Source organism: Pithys albifrons, chromosome 9, assembly GCF_047495875.1.
Source record: "Pithys albifrons albifrons isolate INPA30051 chromosome 9, PitAlb_v1, whole genome shotgun sequence".
NCBI lineage: Eukaryota > Metazoa > Chordata > Aves > Passeriformes > Thamnophilidae > Pithys > Pithys albifrons.
This window is the reverse complement of record NC_092466.1, coordinates 37700242-37715532: the sequence shown is the minus strand read 5'-3', so window position 1 is coordinate 37715532 and position 15291 is coordinate 37700242. Positions and strand designations below refer to the sequence as shown.

General features: G+C 48.3%; 1 protein-coding gene across 3 annotated transcripts in view; it reads left to right on the top strand.

Moving 5' to 3' along the window:
* The window catches only part of PRKG1 (protein kinase cGMP-dependent 1), a 341078-nt gene that overhangs the window by 63596 nt on the left and 262191 nt on the right, over positions 1–15291 (top strand). For all 3 annotated transcript variants that reach the window (XM_071563624.1, XM_071563623.1, XM_071563622.1), the window contains exon 2: positions 2085–2251. In XM_071563624.1, coding sequence (XP_071419725.1) covers positions 2085–2251 — 167 coding nt within the window. The remainder of the gene's footprint in view (positions 1–2084; positions 2252–15291) is intronic.

The following is a 15291-nucleotide window of genomic DNA, read 5'->3' as shown; positions in this document are numbered from 1 at the left end:
CACTGTAATAGTCTCAATTCCTGAAGTTTGTTCCCATTGGGTATGTTTTGCTGCTTCTCCACAAAATGGAATCATAAAGGTTGGAAAAGACCTCTAAGATCATCTAGTCCCACTTCCAGTGGATTTTCCTGCTCCTTTGTGTCCTTTGGACCAAGTTTCCCAACTCTTCCTCAGATCCCGTGATGGGTGTGATTTCAGCAAGGAGAACATTGTTTGGTGCTGAGAGTAACAAGGGACGTGTGACTTGATCCATGAATTCCCTCCACTCTTTATGGCTGTTCTTGCAGCCACTCCACTTGAAAGGCTGCCTGTATTTTATCAAGGAGAAAGCCTTATTTTAAACCTTGGAATGAAATAAATGCCTGCAATTGTAGTGCAGGTTGATATGACTAATGCCAAAGCCTCTATTATGCTTTTCTCCTCCAGCAGGCAGTTGAGTAACGTTGCTAATGAGTGTCTTTGTCAGGATTTGGGGGGCCTGTGGGGGTGGCCAGCATCAAAAGAGCAGTGCTGAGCCAAGGCAGAGCTTGGGAAGCGCTGCCTTGTTCTCCCACAGGAAGGAGGGAGTGGGAGGTTGGGTTATCTGGGCAGCCTTACAAATTACCAGCCTCTTGCTGTGCTGAAAGGAAGGAATCCCACAGATGTAGGGTCTGCTGGGGGCTTTTATTTGCACATAGAGGAGTTCAGTGTTGGTATGTAGGTTCAAACTGAGGTTCTCAGGAGGGCAGTGGGTTTGCAGCAACCTGAGCCCAAGTCACCCTGTGGGCAGGGCTGGGGCAGTCTGGGCCCTCTACATCTTCCTGCCCTTAGCAGGGTCAGTCCTGCTGGCCTCTGACCTTGAAATAACCTCCAAATTGTTGGGCTGGACCTGTGCTGCAAATACCCCTGAGGTGCCCTGCACAGGAACTGCAGCAGAGGCAGAGCATCTCCAAGAGTGGCTGGTTTTGGCCTTCTGTGGTCCCAGTTTGGCTCTTTCTCGAGAAGACACAGTCCATTTAATTGTCTTGCTTTGAAAGCCTTGTTTGATCCTCATCTCTCCAAAAGCATGAGCTGTGCAGGGAGCTGCTGTGTGCCTGGGCTGTGCCACAGCAGCAGAGAGCTCAGCCCACAGAATGGAACTGCAGGGTAAGGACTGAAGGGCTGTGGGTGTTTGGGGGCTCCAGTTTTGGGCTCGACAGAGATGTCGCATTCTCAGCCGCTCATTTGGATGAGCACTGGGTGGTGGTGGGCTTGGCAGTCCCAAGGCAAGTCTGGAAGGTTCACTGCAGTGACTCACTGTGTAGTAGCACTTCAGCTGGTGGAATAGAAGGAGTCTGGGGAGAATCAGGAAAAACACATCCGTGGGTTTATTGCACATTTTCCTTCACAGGAGGGCCAGGCAGAGGCGTTTCTGGAGCGAGCAGGTCGTGTCCTGTGCCCATTCCAGGGGGCTCCCAGAGGGTACTGCTGGTGTCTGTGTCTTCAGACACAGCTCCTCCCTTACTCACCTTGGCCAAGTGGCCACTGAGAACTCCAAACTTCCAACCTGCTCAAGTGCCAGAACTGCACAGTTCTGTTCACACTAATGGAACTTGGGAATTTTCCATGGAGTTGGCAAAGGAATGAGTTAAAGGTGATGTTATTCCTCCTCTAGTGGTTACAAGAGCCTTAGATTAGTACTCAGAAAATCAGTGCTGTATCACACTTTGGTGTGCTCCAGTTTGTATAATTAATAGAAAATATAATAAACTAAGTCATAAATTCTTTAGCGCCTTGTTTGTGTTTCCTTTCACTTTTGTATATGGAGGATATTCCAAGTAGCCATGTATGAAACTTGCAGCCAAAAGAGGCTCTTTCAACAGCACAGAATCTATTTTTATTTTGATACTGATGCTTCTGAAACTTCATTACAAAAAATAATTACAAATTAATATTTCTGTATTTTTTTGAGTTTACTTCTCTGCACTTTTTTGGGGGAAAATACTGATTTTTTTTCCCCCAAGGAAATACTGGGGAGCTGAGTGGTGGTGCTGGAGCTCTTGAGATATAAATGAGCTCGGCTGGTGGACATGGACATAAATTTTGTCTTTCTCTTTGTGCCACAGGTCCAAGGAGCTGATAAAGGAAGCAATCCTGGACAATGACTTCATGAAGAACCTGGAACTGTCCCAGATCCAGGAGATTGTGGATTGTATGTATCCAGTGGAGTATGGCAAGGACAGCTGCATCATCAAGGAGGGAGATGTGGGTTCCCTGGTGTACGTCATGGAAGGTAGGGCTGCGAAAATCAGATTCATTCCCTTTTTTTCATCACATGCAGAGATGAAAATGTTGTTTCATGGGAAAAATCATTTCAAAGGAAGAGGTTGAAGATGTTTTCTAAATATGGTTGTTGAAAAATTGTGTGGATTACTTTTGCCTGGAAAATTTCTGCCTAGCTTTGTGTGCCTCCCTATATAAAGAAAGGAGGTGAAAGCTGTTAACCTTGCACTGAGATCCCTTGGAATAAACCCCCACTAAATATAGTCCTCTGGCTTTGAGACAATACCAATGGTTTGCTGTATAAATTAGGGATTTAACAGAAGGTTTGGTGATGTGGAAATAGGACATGCTTGTTAAGCAAGGAGAGTGTGGACACAGCCCACTCCTTGTGGGGCTGTTGGGAGAGCACACGGGGCAATCTGCAGAAGCTTTGGATCATAGAAAATGTTCCATCCTGGGCACAAAATAAGTGTGGCAGCTGCAGTTTAGCACATCTGATTTGTCACAGTGTGTGCTGTGGCAGGGGTTTGTTTTCATGGTGGAACACGAGAGCAGTGGATATTCAGGTTTCTGCCAGTCTTTTAGCAGTGCTTTGCTTCTGCAAAATGTCAGCTCTGCATCTGGTGACTTCTCCTTCCTTCCTTCCTTCCAAGTTACCTCACTGTGCACATCTCAAACTGAGCATGTTGTGGAGATGTTTGGCCTTTTATTTATAGAGAGGTGCAGGTCACCTGTAAGGGTTACCAGGCTTGGCCAACCCTCGTGTCCACTCACCATCATCCCCTCAGAGTGGCTGGCACCTAAGGGGAGTGGAGGTTTCTCCCTTGCACACATGTATATTAATTTCTTAAATTGTTCTTTGAAACAAAAATGTTTCCAAGGCAGTAAGCAATCCTTTAAACAAGGTTTCCTGCCAACTTCTCAAGGCTGTGTAGTTGCAAATGCTCTTCACCAGTTTCCCAAAACAACTTGAATCTTCTGTCCTTTTAAGGTTACGTCTTAAGGCACAGGTTTCATTCCTTTGGCTTTCCATGGATTTACATGTTGCACATTCAGATGGTGTTGCTGGGAAGTGTCAGTGGGGGTGCCAAAGCAAATGGTGTTTCCACCCCCAGCATTACAGTGGAAAGATTTAAGACTTTCCATCACCCTTTTGGATACAGAGGCTCCTTTGAGGTGCAGAATCTGTTCTGTGTATAATAAAAAATAGCTTTTAAATAGCCTTTGAATAGTATTCTGTTCATAGTGAAAATGTGGAGGTTTTTTACTGCCCAGCTCCCCAAACCCCCTCATACCAGAGATTTGCTTGTGGTGTTTTTGCTTGTCCAAACCAGCTGATTTTGGGTGTTGTGTTCAGTGTTGTCCCTTAAACCCCCTCATACCAACAGAGCATGTCAAAGTCAGTGTGTGCTTCTCTCCTGCTCAACCTCTCCCATTGCATGGAGAGGATTTTGGGAGCATTTATGCGCAGAACTGTCTCTGCCATGGTCTGGAGTATTGAACAGGGCTGGGAACTCAGACAACTCGTTATTATTGAGCAGATTTTATGTGTTTATTATTATTACTTATGACCATGTGATGTGGGCCAGAATCGGGGGGAAGGCCAACAAGGCTGACACCCTTGTGGGTGTCTGTTACACACCGCCCAACCAGGATGATGAAGGAGATGAATTGTTCTACAAGCAGCTGGTGGATGTCTCAAAATCTCCAGCCCTTGTTCTTGTGGGTGACTTTAACCTGTCAAATATCTGCTGGGAGCTTCATACTGCAGAGAAGAGGCAGTCAAGGAGGTTCCTGAAGAGTATAGAGGACAATTTCCTTCATCAACTGGTAAATGAGCCTGCCAGGGGTAAGGCCCCGATAGACCTACTGTTTACAAACAGAGAGGGGCTGGTGGATGATGTAGTGGTTGGAGGCTGCCTGGGGCACAGTGACCATGAAATAATAGAATTTTCAGTCCTCAGGGATGTAAGGAGAGCCACCATTAAAACCTCTACATTGGACTTCTGGAGGGCAGATTTTGGCCTATTCAAAAAACTGATTCAGAGCATACCCTGGGAAACAACCCTTAAAGGCAAGGGGGTCCAGGAGGGATGGACATGTTTTAAGAAGGAAATTTTGAGTGCACAGGAACAGGCTGTCCCAGTGTGCCAAAAGGCCAGCCGGAGGGGAAGACGGCCGGCTTGGTTAAATAGGGAGATCCTGAAAGAAATCAGGGATAAAAAGAAAGTTTACAGACTATGGAAAAAAGGGCTGGCTACTTATGAAGAATTTACAGATAGAGCTGGGTCATGCAGGAAAAAATTACGGAAAAAAAGTGGAATTTAAAGTAAATTTGGCTATTTCAGTTAGGGATAACAAAAAGTCCTTTTATAAATACATTAATAACAAAAGGAGGGGCAAGGAAAACCTCCATTCTCTGTTGGACTTGGAGAGAAATATAGTTAAGTAAGATGAGGAGAAGGCTGAGGTACTTAGCACCTACTTTGCCTCAGTTTTTACCAGTAGGACAGGTGGCCCTCAAGACAACTGGCTTCTGGAGCTGGTAGACAGGGAGAGGGAGCTGAATAGCCCTCCTGTATTCCAGGAGGAAATAGTGACCGACTTACTGAGCCAGCTGGATCCTAACAAGTTTATGGGACCAGACGGGATCCATTCCCAGGGGGATGAGGGAGCTGGCAGAAGAGTTTGCCAAACCACTCTCCATCATCTTCCAACAGTCCTGGCTCTCTGGGGAGGTCCCAGATGATTGGAGGTTGGCAAATGTCACCCCAATCCACAAAAAGGGCTGCAAGCAGGACCCTGACAACTACAGGCCTGTCAGCCTGACCTCCGTGTTATGGAGCAGTTCATCCTGAGTGCAATCACACAGCACCTCCAGGGTGGACAAGGGATTAGACCCAGCCAGCAGGGGTTTAGGAGGAGCAGGTCCTGTCTGACCAACCTGATCTCTTTTTACGATCAAGTGACCCACCTGGTGGATGAGGGGAAGGCTGTGGATGTGTCTGTCTGGACTTCAGCAAGGCCTTTGACACTGTCTCCCATAATATACTCCTGGAAAAGCTGGTAGCCCATGGCCTGGATAAGTGTACCCTCTGCTGGGTCAGGAGCTGGCTGGAGGGTCAGGCCCAGAGAGTGCTGGTGAATGGAGCTGCATCCAGCTGGCGGCTGGTCACCAGTGGTGTTCCCCAGGGGTCTGTGTTGGGTCCAGTCCTGTTTAACATCTTTACTGATGATTCAGATGAGGGGATTGAGTCCATCAGCAGCAAATTTGCTGATGACACCAAGTTGGGAGGGAGTGTCGACCTGCTGGAAGGCAGGAGGGCTCTGCAGAGGGATCTGGAGAGACTTGAGAGATGGGCTGATTGCAATGGGATGAAGTTCAATAAGGCCAAGTGCAGGTCCTGCCCTTTGGCCACCCCAACCCCCTGCAGCGCTCCAGACTGGGCACAGAGTGGCTGGAGAGCAGCCAGGCAGAGGGACCTGGGGGGACTGAGGGACAGGAAGCTCAACAGGAGCCACCAGTGTGCCCAGGTGGCCAAGAAGGCCAATGGGATCCTGGCCTGGATCCAAACTAGCGTGGCCAGCAGGCCCAGGTCAGTGACCCTTCCCCTGGACTCTGCCTTGGGGAGGCCACACCTTGAGTGTTGTGTTCAGTTCTGGGCCCCTCAGTTGAGGAAAGAGATTGAGGGGCTGGAGCAGGGCCAGAGAAGAGCAACGAGGCTGGAGAAGGGACTGGAGCACAAGTGCTGTGGGGAGAGGCTGAGGGAGCTGGGGGTGTTCAGCCTGGAGAAGAGGAGGCTCAGAGGTGACCTGAGCACTGTCTGGAACTGCCTGAAGGGAAGTTGTGGCCAGGTGGGGGTTGGTCTCTTCTCCCAGGCACTCAGCAATAGGACAAGGGGGCACGATGGGCTCAAGCTCTGCCAGGGGAAATTGAAGTTGGAGAGCAGAAAGAAATTCTTTGCAGAGAGAGTGCTCAGGGATTGGAATGGGCTGCCCAGAGAGGGGGTGGATTCCCCATTCGTGGAGATTTTTAAGCGCATATTGGATGTGGTGATGAGTGCCATGATCTGGTAAAGGGACTGGAGTTGGACCAAGGGTTGGACTCGATCTCGGAGGTCTTTTCCAACCCAATCGATTCTATGATTCTATGAATGTCTGTTGCCTTTAGGGCTGCTGAGCTTGCCCCTGTTCTCTGCAGCCTCTGTGTGTGAGGGCACGATTTTGCTCCCCCCCCAGCTGCTGCTTGGCTTCCTAACTTAATTTAGGATTATTTAGATAGCTCCCTAAATATGCATAATGCTTTGCAAACAGAATTATGAAGAGTTTGTAGTCTATGTTTAGACATAATACAATGAGTGATGGTGAAGTAATGGAAATGGAAGAAGACATTATCCAGTGGGCTGGGTTATGGTTATGGGAATGGGCTCAGGAGCTCATTTTGCCTTATCATTCTGTGCCATCTCTCAATTATTAACACACTGCACCCAAATATAAACTCTATTCTATACAAAACTCTACTGGGGAAACCCATCTTTGAGTGTTACTGAGAAGTATTTCTCAAAAATCAAATAAATGCTGGTTTTCTTCCATTAATTTTTTCCTTTGTTGGACTTCAGGCCACAATTAATGTGAATCAAACTTAGTCATGTAGATGATTTGAGGGCCAACACTCTTGTGCTTGTTTATAATTTATGATTCAGCATTTAGATGGAGCATCTTACCAGAAGTCTGAGTTCCACAGTGGTGATGTTTCCTTGGACTAATGGTAAATAATAATTTAAGTGAGATGGATGTGAGAACATCCATCATGTTCAGTGTTAATTCCAGTGCTCTCGTTTGTCACGGTGCGGCGGCAGCGCTGTCGGTTCTCATTTGCTTGTCTACAGACATGAGGACTCTGCTGGTCCTGATGAGATCTTAAAATTAGGATCCTTGAGTGCTTTGCTTCTTTACCATGAATGTTAAAATCCATTTGCTGAGCTCAGTGAATCTTAAAATGGTGATGAGTGTTGACCTCAGAGCCTTTCTTGTTCAGTACCTCTTGGTGAGGCTTTAACCATGGAATGGTCTGGGTGGGAAGGGACCTTAAAGCCCATCCAGTGCTTGGTGGTTTGGTTTTGTTTTTTCTTCTGTAGTTTGTGTTTTGGGGGTGTTACTGTTACTCATTTAAGTCATTGAGACACAGGTAGGACTGAGGTGGAAACTTGCCTGGTTTCCTGGTGGGACCTGCCTGGGTTTCAGAAGACACAGCCCCGATGAGAACTGTGGTTGTGGGAGACCCCTGTGGGCCCCTCTTTCCAGGATAGCCTTGCTGAATGGCCAGGGAGGGTCATGGGCACCAAAGCCCAAGGGTTACTGGTTTTTCCACCAGGTCAGAAGCTTTGGAAACAGGGATTTGGTCTGAACTTGGGCTCCTGTTCCTCTTTGAGTTGGTAGTGAGAAAACCAAGCTGTAAGTCAGAAGCTGAAGCTGAAATTTCTCAGCCAGCAGAACCCCAGATTTAAAGCTGCTTTGCTTTTAATGAGTTTAAAAAGCTTTTTCTAGTTCTGGGGTAACCGTAGCCACAGTTTGTGTCTTGCTGCCCGAATTCCCACCTCTAGGAATGTGAGGGCCCTGAGGTGACCTGCCTCAGGCTGTCAGGACTCCTGCTGGCCCCACCACACCCCAGTCTGTAACACACTGGGATCACTGGGTGGGACAGGCCACCTTGGAAATGACTCCTGGGTTACATGCAGGGAGCCAGGGATGCTTTTGTCCAGCTCCCAGAATTAATTGAATTGGTGCCAGTGATTCCTCCCAGAGAGGAGGGAGCACCCAGAGCTGCCCCCGCAGTGGGTTCCAGGGTGGGAGCACGGGCGGCATCGGAACTGGAGCCTGGGGGAACAAGGTCTGCCGTGGCTTTGGGCCTTCCTGACCTTGGGCAGGGCATTGCTCTGGGAACAGTGACGTGTTCCTCACAGCAGTGCTGCCACCAGGCCCTGTGTGACCATGGACAGCAGCATAGAGGGTCCTGTGCCAGTGGACACTGCCCAGGACACAGACCTGGCAAGGGCTGGAGCTCCTGCATTTGGGCAGTCCTGGGCAGTGTTTGGTACAACAGGAGTGTTTCTGGTCCCACCAAGACTCTCCCTGAAGCCCCATGGGAATGGGCTCTTGAGGCAAAGAGCACATGTCCATTTGTCTTGTGAGCTAAAAAAGGGATTTTAATGAAGTAGCAAGGGAGAAATTCCTTCATGTTCTGAAGTGTTTCAGGGCAAGCACCAACCCTTAATTCTTTGGTGTTCACTAAGAAACCTCCTATCTGAATTGGGTGAAGAGAGATGAGCAACACAAAAAATACTAACTTACAGCTGTGCTTTGAAGGTGGAAGTTAACCTGTGTGTGATCTCAGGGGCTGGAATTGCTGGAAGCATTAAACATTCCTGCTGTGAGCACCTGGAGCAGGAGTGCTCTCCAGGCTGACCGTGAGCAGGGGGACTGATGCTGTGGCTTAGGAAGCTGAACTAGTCCTTGCTGGCACCTGGACCCTGCAGGGAAAACTACTCTGAGAGTAAAAGAAACTTAGCAGAAATATCCCCTTTGCAATGAGAGAGTTTGCTGCCCTGAGAGTGGTTCAACAGATTGTTTGTCTGAAAACTGAAGGGTTTCTAGAGCCCAAAGAGGTTCCTGCTGGTTAATCATATTCTGCCTCTAAAATGAGTCTACCACCTCCAGGTTGGTTTTTTTAAGGAAAAAACCCTCTAAACACTTTCCAAGTTGTAGTTTTGCAGGTTTGCAGTCTGCCTTTGGCCATAACATTTTTAAAATTTCCCGAAAGCACTTAAAAATGTGCAAACCTGCAGAGGTGTCTCTGAGAGAGACACATCTCAGTTTGGTGCCGTGTTGACAGGTTTGAGTTATGTGTGGGAGCTCCCTCACACTAATGAGGATAAATGTGATATCCCACATCTGAAACCAAATGTTTCCCTCTCTGTCTGAGCCTGTCAGCTGCAGTGTGTCAGCTTTGATGTCTGCATCAGGAAGGGAGGATCTACCAGCAGGGCTGGGCAGAAATCAGGTGACAAGGGATGGGTCTGAGGCTTGTGTGAGTCACAGTCACACCATGATAAACAGATACTCTGATTTTTTAGAAACTATATTAATAGGTATAAAGATTCCTCCTTTCGTGATTGTTGCTGTTCCCATAAATTGTGGAAGAAGTAACACAGTGAGACAGGGGGAAGAGGAAGGGTTAAGTCCTTGGATGAGCTTTCCTGTCACTCATGATTTTGTGTTGGCAGTGGGAGCTGTAACATCCTCCCTGGCTGTCCCTGTGCTGAACTCTGAGGCTGCTCCTTGAGAACCTGAGTGAAGGGACAGAGCTGGGGGATCCTGTGGCATGGAAAAGGAGGGAGCAGCTTCTTGAGAACCAGCCTACACTTCCCCAGCCCTTGTTTTAGTAGTTTTCCTCTCCTCTTAAATTTCATTTTATTTTTATCTGCACTTGTGGGGATTTGCCTTTTGTTTTTAAAGGAGGTTTTGTCTCTTGCTTCATTCTTGGTAGCTCCTCCAAAGGAATGAAGCATTTCACAGTGTCTTCCCATGGGAATGTGGGTCTTTGGGAGTCAGAGATGTCTTGGGAAGGAACCTAGTCCTAGAAACTGTAGGAGTTGCCAGGACATCAACTTGGTGTTGATAAGGGAAGACAAATACAGTCTCTGTAGCTGTTTAAACTACAGAGAAATGCAGGGGTCATCTCAAACAAAACCATACCGAGGAGTGTGGGGGTTTCCTTTTGGTTTCTTTTTTCCCCACAACTTTGGTGACAAGGTGCTGGCTGGGACCAGCTTCATCAACTCTTTAGTCTGTATTAATTTGTAATTGATTAATGAAATGCAGACGGGGTGGCTGAGCTGTGCTGCTGCTCTGGGTCAGTGTCCTGCCCTGGGATCACCCCTGGACAGGTGGAGCTGAGCCTGTGCATGTGGGGATTTGCCTCCTCTGCACAGTGTTTTCCTGTGTGCCCAGTAATATCCTTGCTGGATTCCCTCCAGATCAGTGATCCTGCAGACCACCAGTTCCTGCTTTTTCCATGTAGGACCCGACTGTTTTGAGAGCTCTTTCCAAATACAGTTCTGATAATGTGGCTGTTGCCACCTTTCTGCATCTCCCAAGGGCACTGAGGAAGGCAGTAAGTGACATCCATTGCACTCAGGGCTTTTCTAATACAACTGAGCCAGTTCTGCTTCCAAGGCACATACTGCCTGTCAGAACAAGTGTTGTGGGCCCTGCCTGAGTCTCCAAACCTCTTCTCGAGGGGTTTGGATCCTCCTTCCCAAGCAAACATCCCCAAACAGCATCTCTCTGCACAGGTGTTGGGTGACTCTGGAGACTGGGGAGCACTTACTGTGTCCATGAGGAGCAGTGTGTGGGGAGGGACAATGAGACATCTGTGCCAGAGTGGGATTTTCTGCAGAGCCTGCCAACTAATCACAGGCCTCTCAGGAACCTGCCTTTCCTGGGGCTTTCCAGTGGTTTGGAAAAAGGGACTGTGGCAGCAGTTTCTTCTTCACGCTCCTTTGTTCAATCTTTTATTTTTGGTTTTGCCTTCCCCCTGCTGCTGTTGCAGAGGTGGGCAGGACTCAGATCAGGGGTTTGGCTGTAGTCAGGGGCACTGCTCCTCCCTGGAATGCTGCAGGTTTTAAGGTCTCCCATTGGAGTTCTTTGTTTTCCCATGGAATGAGAGGTTTAGTGGTCATTGCTCCACTGGGAATTTTCAGTCCGTTATCAGTAACCCCTCCCCACATCTCCTGTGTCCAATGACCACTACACACCAGAGCAATGCTTTTTCTGTGTCCCTCTGGGCTTCCTCTAGGCTTGATGCCTTCATTCCAGAATTCCCTGCAGGGCAGCCTTGGGTGACACCAGGTGTTGCTCCAGGTGTGACACCTTCAGAGGTGCCTGTTGGGAGCTGCCCTGTGATGGAGCTGGTGCTTTTGGAGGACTTGGGGACCAGCCCTGCATCTAAACCTGCTTTACCCCAGAGCTCCTTGCACCTTCCTGGGTTTGTGTGAGCTCCAGGAGTTACAGAACTGCCACTAAAGGCTGCAGCAGAAACCTCTTTGATAATCTCTGGGGGTTTCTTCACTATCCCTTACAGGATATCCCTTAGAGCTATTCCAGCTCCTTTGGGAGTTCACAGATTCATACTAAAATTGGATTTTTCTCCCCACTTCTTTTTTGCTCTACAAGTAAAAACTGCTCATTTGTTAATTACAAAAGTCCACAAGTTATTTCTATCTAAGTGTTTTTTATATAGATGGGTGAAGGGTGAACTTCTCTGTGTGGCTGCAGCCTTGGGAAGGCTTGGCTTTGCAGCAGTGAGTGCTAGCCTGGGGGAGTAACATCACAGGTGTTTTCCCACGTTTTTCCCAACTTAAAGCCTGTTTATACCAATCTATCTGATAAATTGAATGTTCAGGTGCTGATTTACAGTGTTGGTGTTAGAGCCCAATGTTATGGCCTGTCTCTCAGAGAAACTGTTTCCCTGTTATCAGCTCGTTATTTTGATTTTAGTGTCTTAATTAACTCTTCCAAGAGTGTTATTTACTCACACTGGAAAATTAAACATTTCTTGTGCTTATTTCATAAACTGGTTGTGAGATGAAGTGGGACATGAAAGGATGATGAAATGGGATATGAAATGATGGTGATTGTGCTCATGACAGAGAGTTTGATGTTCTGTATGAGGCAGTTATTTTTAAAGCTGCAGAGCTGAATGCCAGCACCTAAACTGCACTGATGGTGTCAGGGGTGTACAAACAATGCAGGTAGTGCTGCTGCAGCGTGTTGTGGGATAAATTCCTCCTCTCTCCCAAAATAACCCCATCCAAACTGCAGGCTGGTGGTGCTTTTTGGGAGGACTCAAGTGCACTGACAGACTGTACTACCAGGATTGCTGGGTCGGGACAAAGCAGCACTCAACAGGGGAAGGATGGCAGTGAGGTCACTGGGAACATTCCCTGTCACCTGGGGTGGGATTTGGGAAGGAAATCCTGTACAAATCCCAGCAGAATCCAGTCAGGTGTGTTCAGAGGGCAGGGTGTGATGGTGTCTGTGCCCTCGACCTGCCCCTCTATGTGTCTGAGGCTCAGGGGGGACAGCAAAGAACCTGCTGTGCTGGTCCAACATACGACCTCTTTATAAAGAAGCCCCAGACACACACACCCCCAGACTCTCCCCGATTTATGGTGGGAATGCCTAGAGGATGTACATAGATTCTATGGGTATTATTTGGTGAAATAGCTCCTTTTCAGTGAGGAAAACCAAACCCCTGGTCAACCTGAGCCAGGTTTGGGTAGAGGGGAGAAGAAAATGCAATCAAAGCTAGGACCTCATGACTTCAGGCCTATTAGATATAAGTTCAACCACCCTGATGTTTCTCAAGGTGTTTCCACCCTGAGCAAAGGAGGCACTGTGGGTACCTGACTGTGAATGCCCCAAGGAGCCCAGCCTGCTCCCCTTCCCAAGCCCAGCTGCCAGCACAGCTGCCCTGCTGGCTGTGGGTGGGAGGGAGCTGCTGGGAGGTCCTGCAGCAATGCTGGAAGTGTTTTGGTGTGGAGACGGCCTGGGAATGCTTTGATTTTTGGGATGAATGCCCAGCTTGCTTTGGGATGTGCTCCTATTCTCAGGGATTCGCTGCTCGTGCCACCTCTGGCTTAGCTCCCCTGGGTCTCAGGTCTTTGTGCAGCACAGAGCAAAGCTGGGGCAGCCTCAGCAGAGGCTCAGAGCCTTCACTGCCAGGGAGGAGCACTCAGGGTTTATCAGATACAGAATTGGGCTGTGAGTGCATCCCAGAACCTGTTCATCCACAGGCAGCCAAACATCCACCTGCCCCTCTTCAGAAAGGCAAGGCACAGGGGGAGCCTCTTCACAAACTGTCCCTGCTGTGTGACAAACATCATTAGTGTGTTTTCCCCCTCACATAAGATCATAGCTGATGTGCCATTTATTTTTCTATTTCACAGCAGTTATGCAGAGACTGCTTTGTCATGAAGGGGCTTTATTTACCCAATAAATTGGTGAGATAAAGCCTCATTCATTTGATTAATAGCCGTTATAAAGGGAGGCACAAATGCTGCTCTTGTCCCCCCCACTGCTCTGTGACTCCCTTTTATTGCAACTCCCACAACTGAAATGTAAAATAAAAGGACTTTTCATCATAGCAGTGACCATGAGAGTGCCTGGATTCTGCCCTTTGGTTCTGCCCCTTAAAACACATGGCTGTGTAATTTGGTCTGTGCATGCAGATAAAGGCTCAGTGTTAGCAATCCAAACTATCACTGAAGGACCTTTAAGGGGGAAGTGTTCCCTTTTGTTAAGGCTCCATTCACTTTGCATTCCTTCGTGACTTTGAAAACTCTACCAGAAAAATCAGGCCTTGGGAGCTCCATGGCCTTTCTCACTGCTCTTGGCTGGGTGGAGAGAGCTCAGAATAACCAGTGTGGGGAGGGAGAGAAAGGCTGTGCCACGGAACTGGAGATTTACACAATGTCCAGGGCTGGGAGGGCCCCACAGGGATCCCTGAGCCCAGTTCCTGGTGCCTGTCTGCAATGCTGCAGCATCTCCTATGGGAGCACATCCCAAGCAGTTGTCCTGTGTGTCCCTAAAATGATGGATCATTCATTTCCCCACCAAGGTTCTGCCTGGAACCCCCAGGGGCACCCCTGGAGCCAAAGCCAGGAGCTCTGCTGGGCCATCCCCAGCACCAGAGATTTGTGTTCTTTTCTGTGCAGCTGAAAGGCTGCAGCAGTTTGGGGAACCATGGAAGGGTTTGGGTTGGGAAGGACCATGAAAACCATCCCATCCCACCCCTGCCACCAGCCCAGGGTGCTCCAAGCCCTGGCCTTGGACACTGCCTCCTGCTCCCAGCTCCAGCTGGGATGTCAGGGCATTTCTAGTTTGTAAGACCTGTTGGGGTGGCTTTTTTCTTATCTATACTGGGAAATGAGAGGTTGAAAGCAAACTGAGGAAGAAAGAGACTCCTGATCCATAGACATCCCAGGGCTCAGTGATTGGCAAGTGCATCACATGCGTGGGCTGACATGGGCATGTAAAGGCTGTGTGGGGCCACCTGGACACTGACTGAGCCTCTCCAGCCCCCTCTCTGGTCTCTCTTTGGCACTTCCAACACGATCCCTGAGTGCTCAAGGCCATTCTGGGGAAGGTGAAACTTGTTTGCTTTGAGCCATGGCTTGTCATTGCCATTCCTGGAAGGGATGGGTTTAAGGGGCAACCCAGCAGCATTGCTGTGGAACAGGCAACACTCCTCTGTCTGTCCATGGTCCCTGAACACTTGGCCTTGGCTGGGCATTTCTTTGCCCTGGGGGAGGCTCCGGTGAGGTTTGAGATCTCATCTTCTATCAGTGGGGAACGAACTCCCACGGGTGGGAAAACACTCCATGGTGTGGCCGAGTTTACAGGGAGAAATGTAAGAGTAAAGTAAAAGAATAAACCCAGACAGGTGGGGAGGTTTTTTCATTGTGTCATTTGGCAAAGTATTCTGGTTTTTCTTCTGCTTTAATGTGTGGGTCCTGATCTCCAGCTCCTGTGTAGCCCTGGCAGATGAATGTTGGGGGGAAAAAGAGAATTTTAGGAATCAAAATGTCGGGTCAGTGTTTGCACTGCAATTATCTAAAATAATGGAAATTACAGTCTATCCCAACAGCTGCTGTTCCCAGCACACCCAGGCACCCAGATGATAATTAAATGCAGTCAGAATACATAGAAATTTAAGATGGAAAAACTAATAAAAATAAGATGTTTGCCATCCCTATGCTAAATATTTTCATAACCTCTCAGCTCTGACTGGAAGCAGCTATTTTGTGAAGCAACCAGAACACGAGGCTTGCTCATCCTGGAAATAAAAGCAGCAGCTGAGGGTTGAGATGAGGCAGATCTGGCAAAGCAATAATGCTGCTGTGGTTATGCAGCCCCATCCCTCCAGCAGAGATCCACAGGGGGCTGTTTATCACTGCTGAAATGATGGCAACTCCTAGCTTGAAGCAG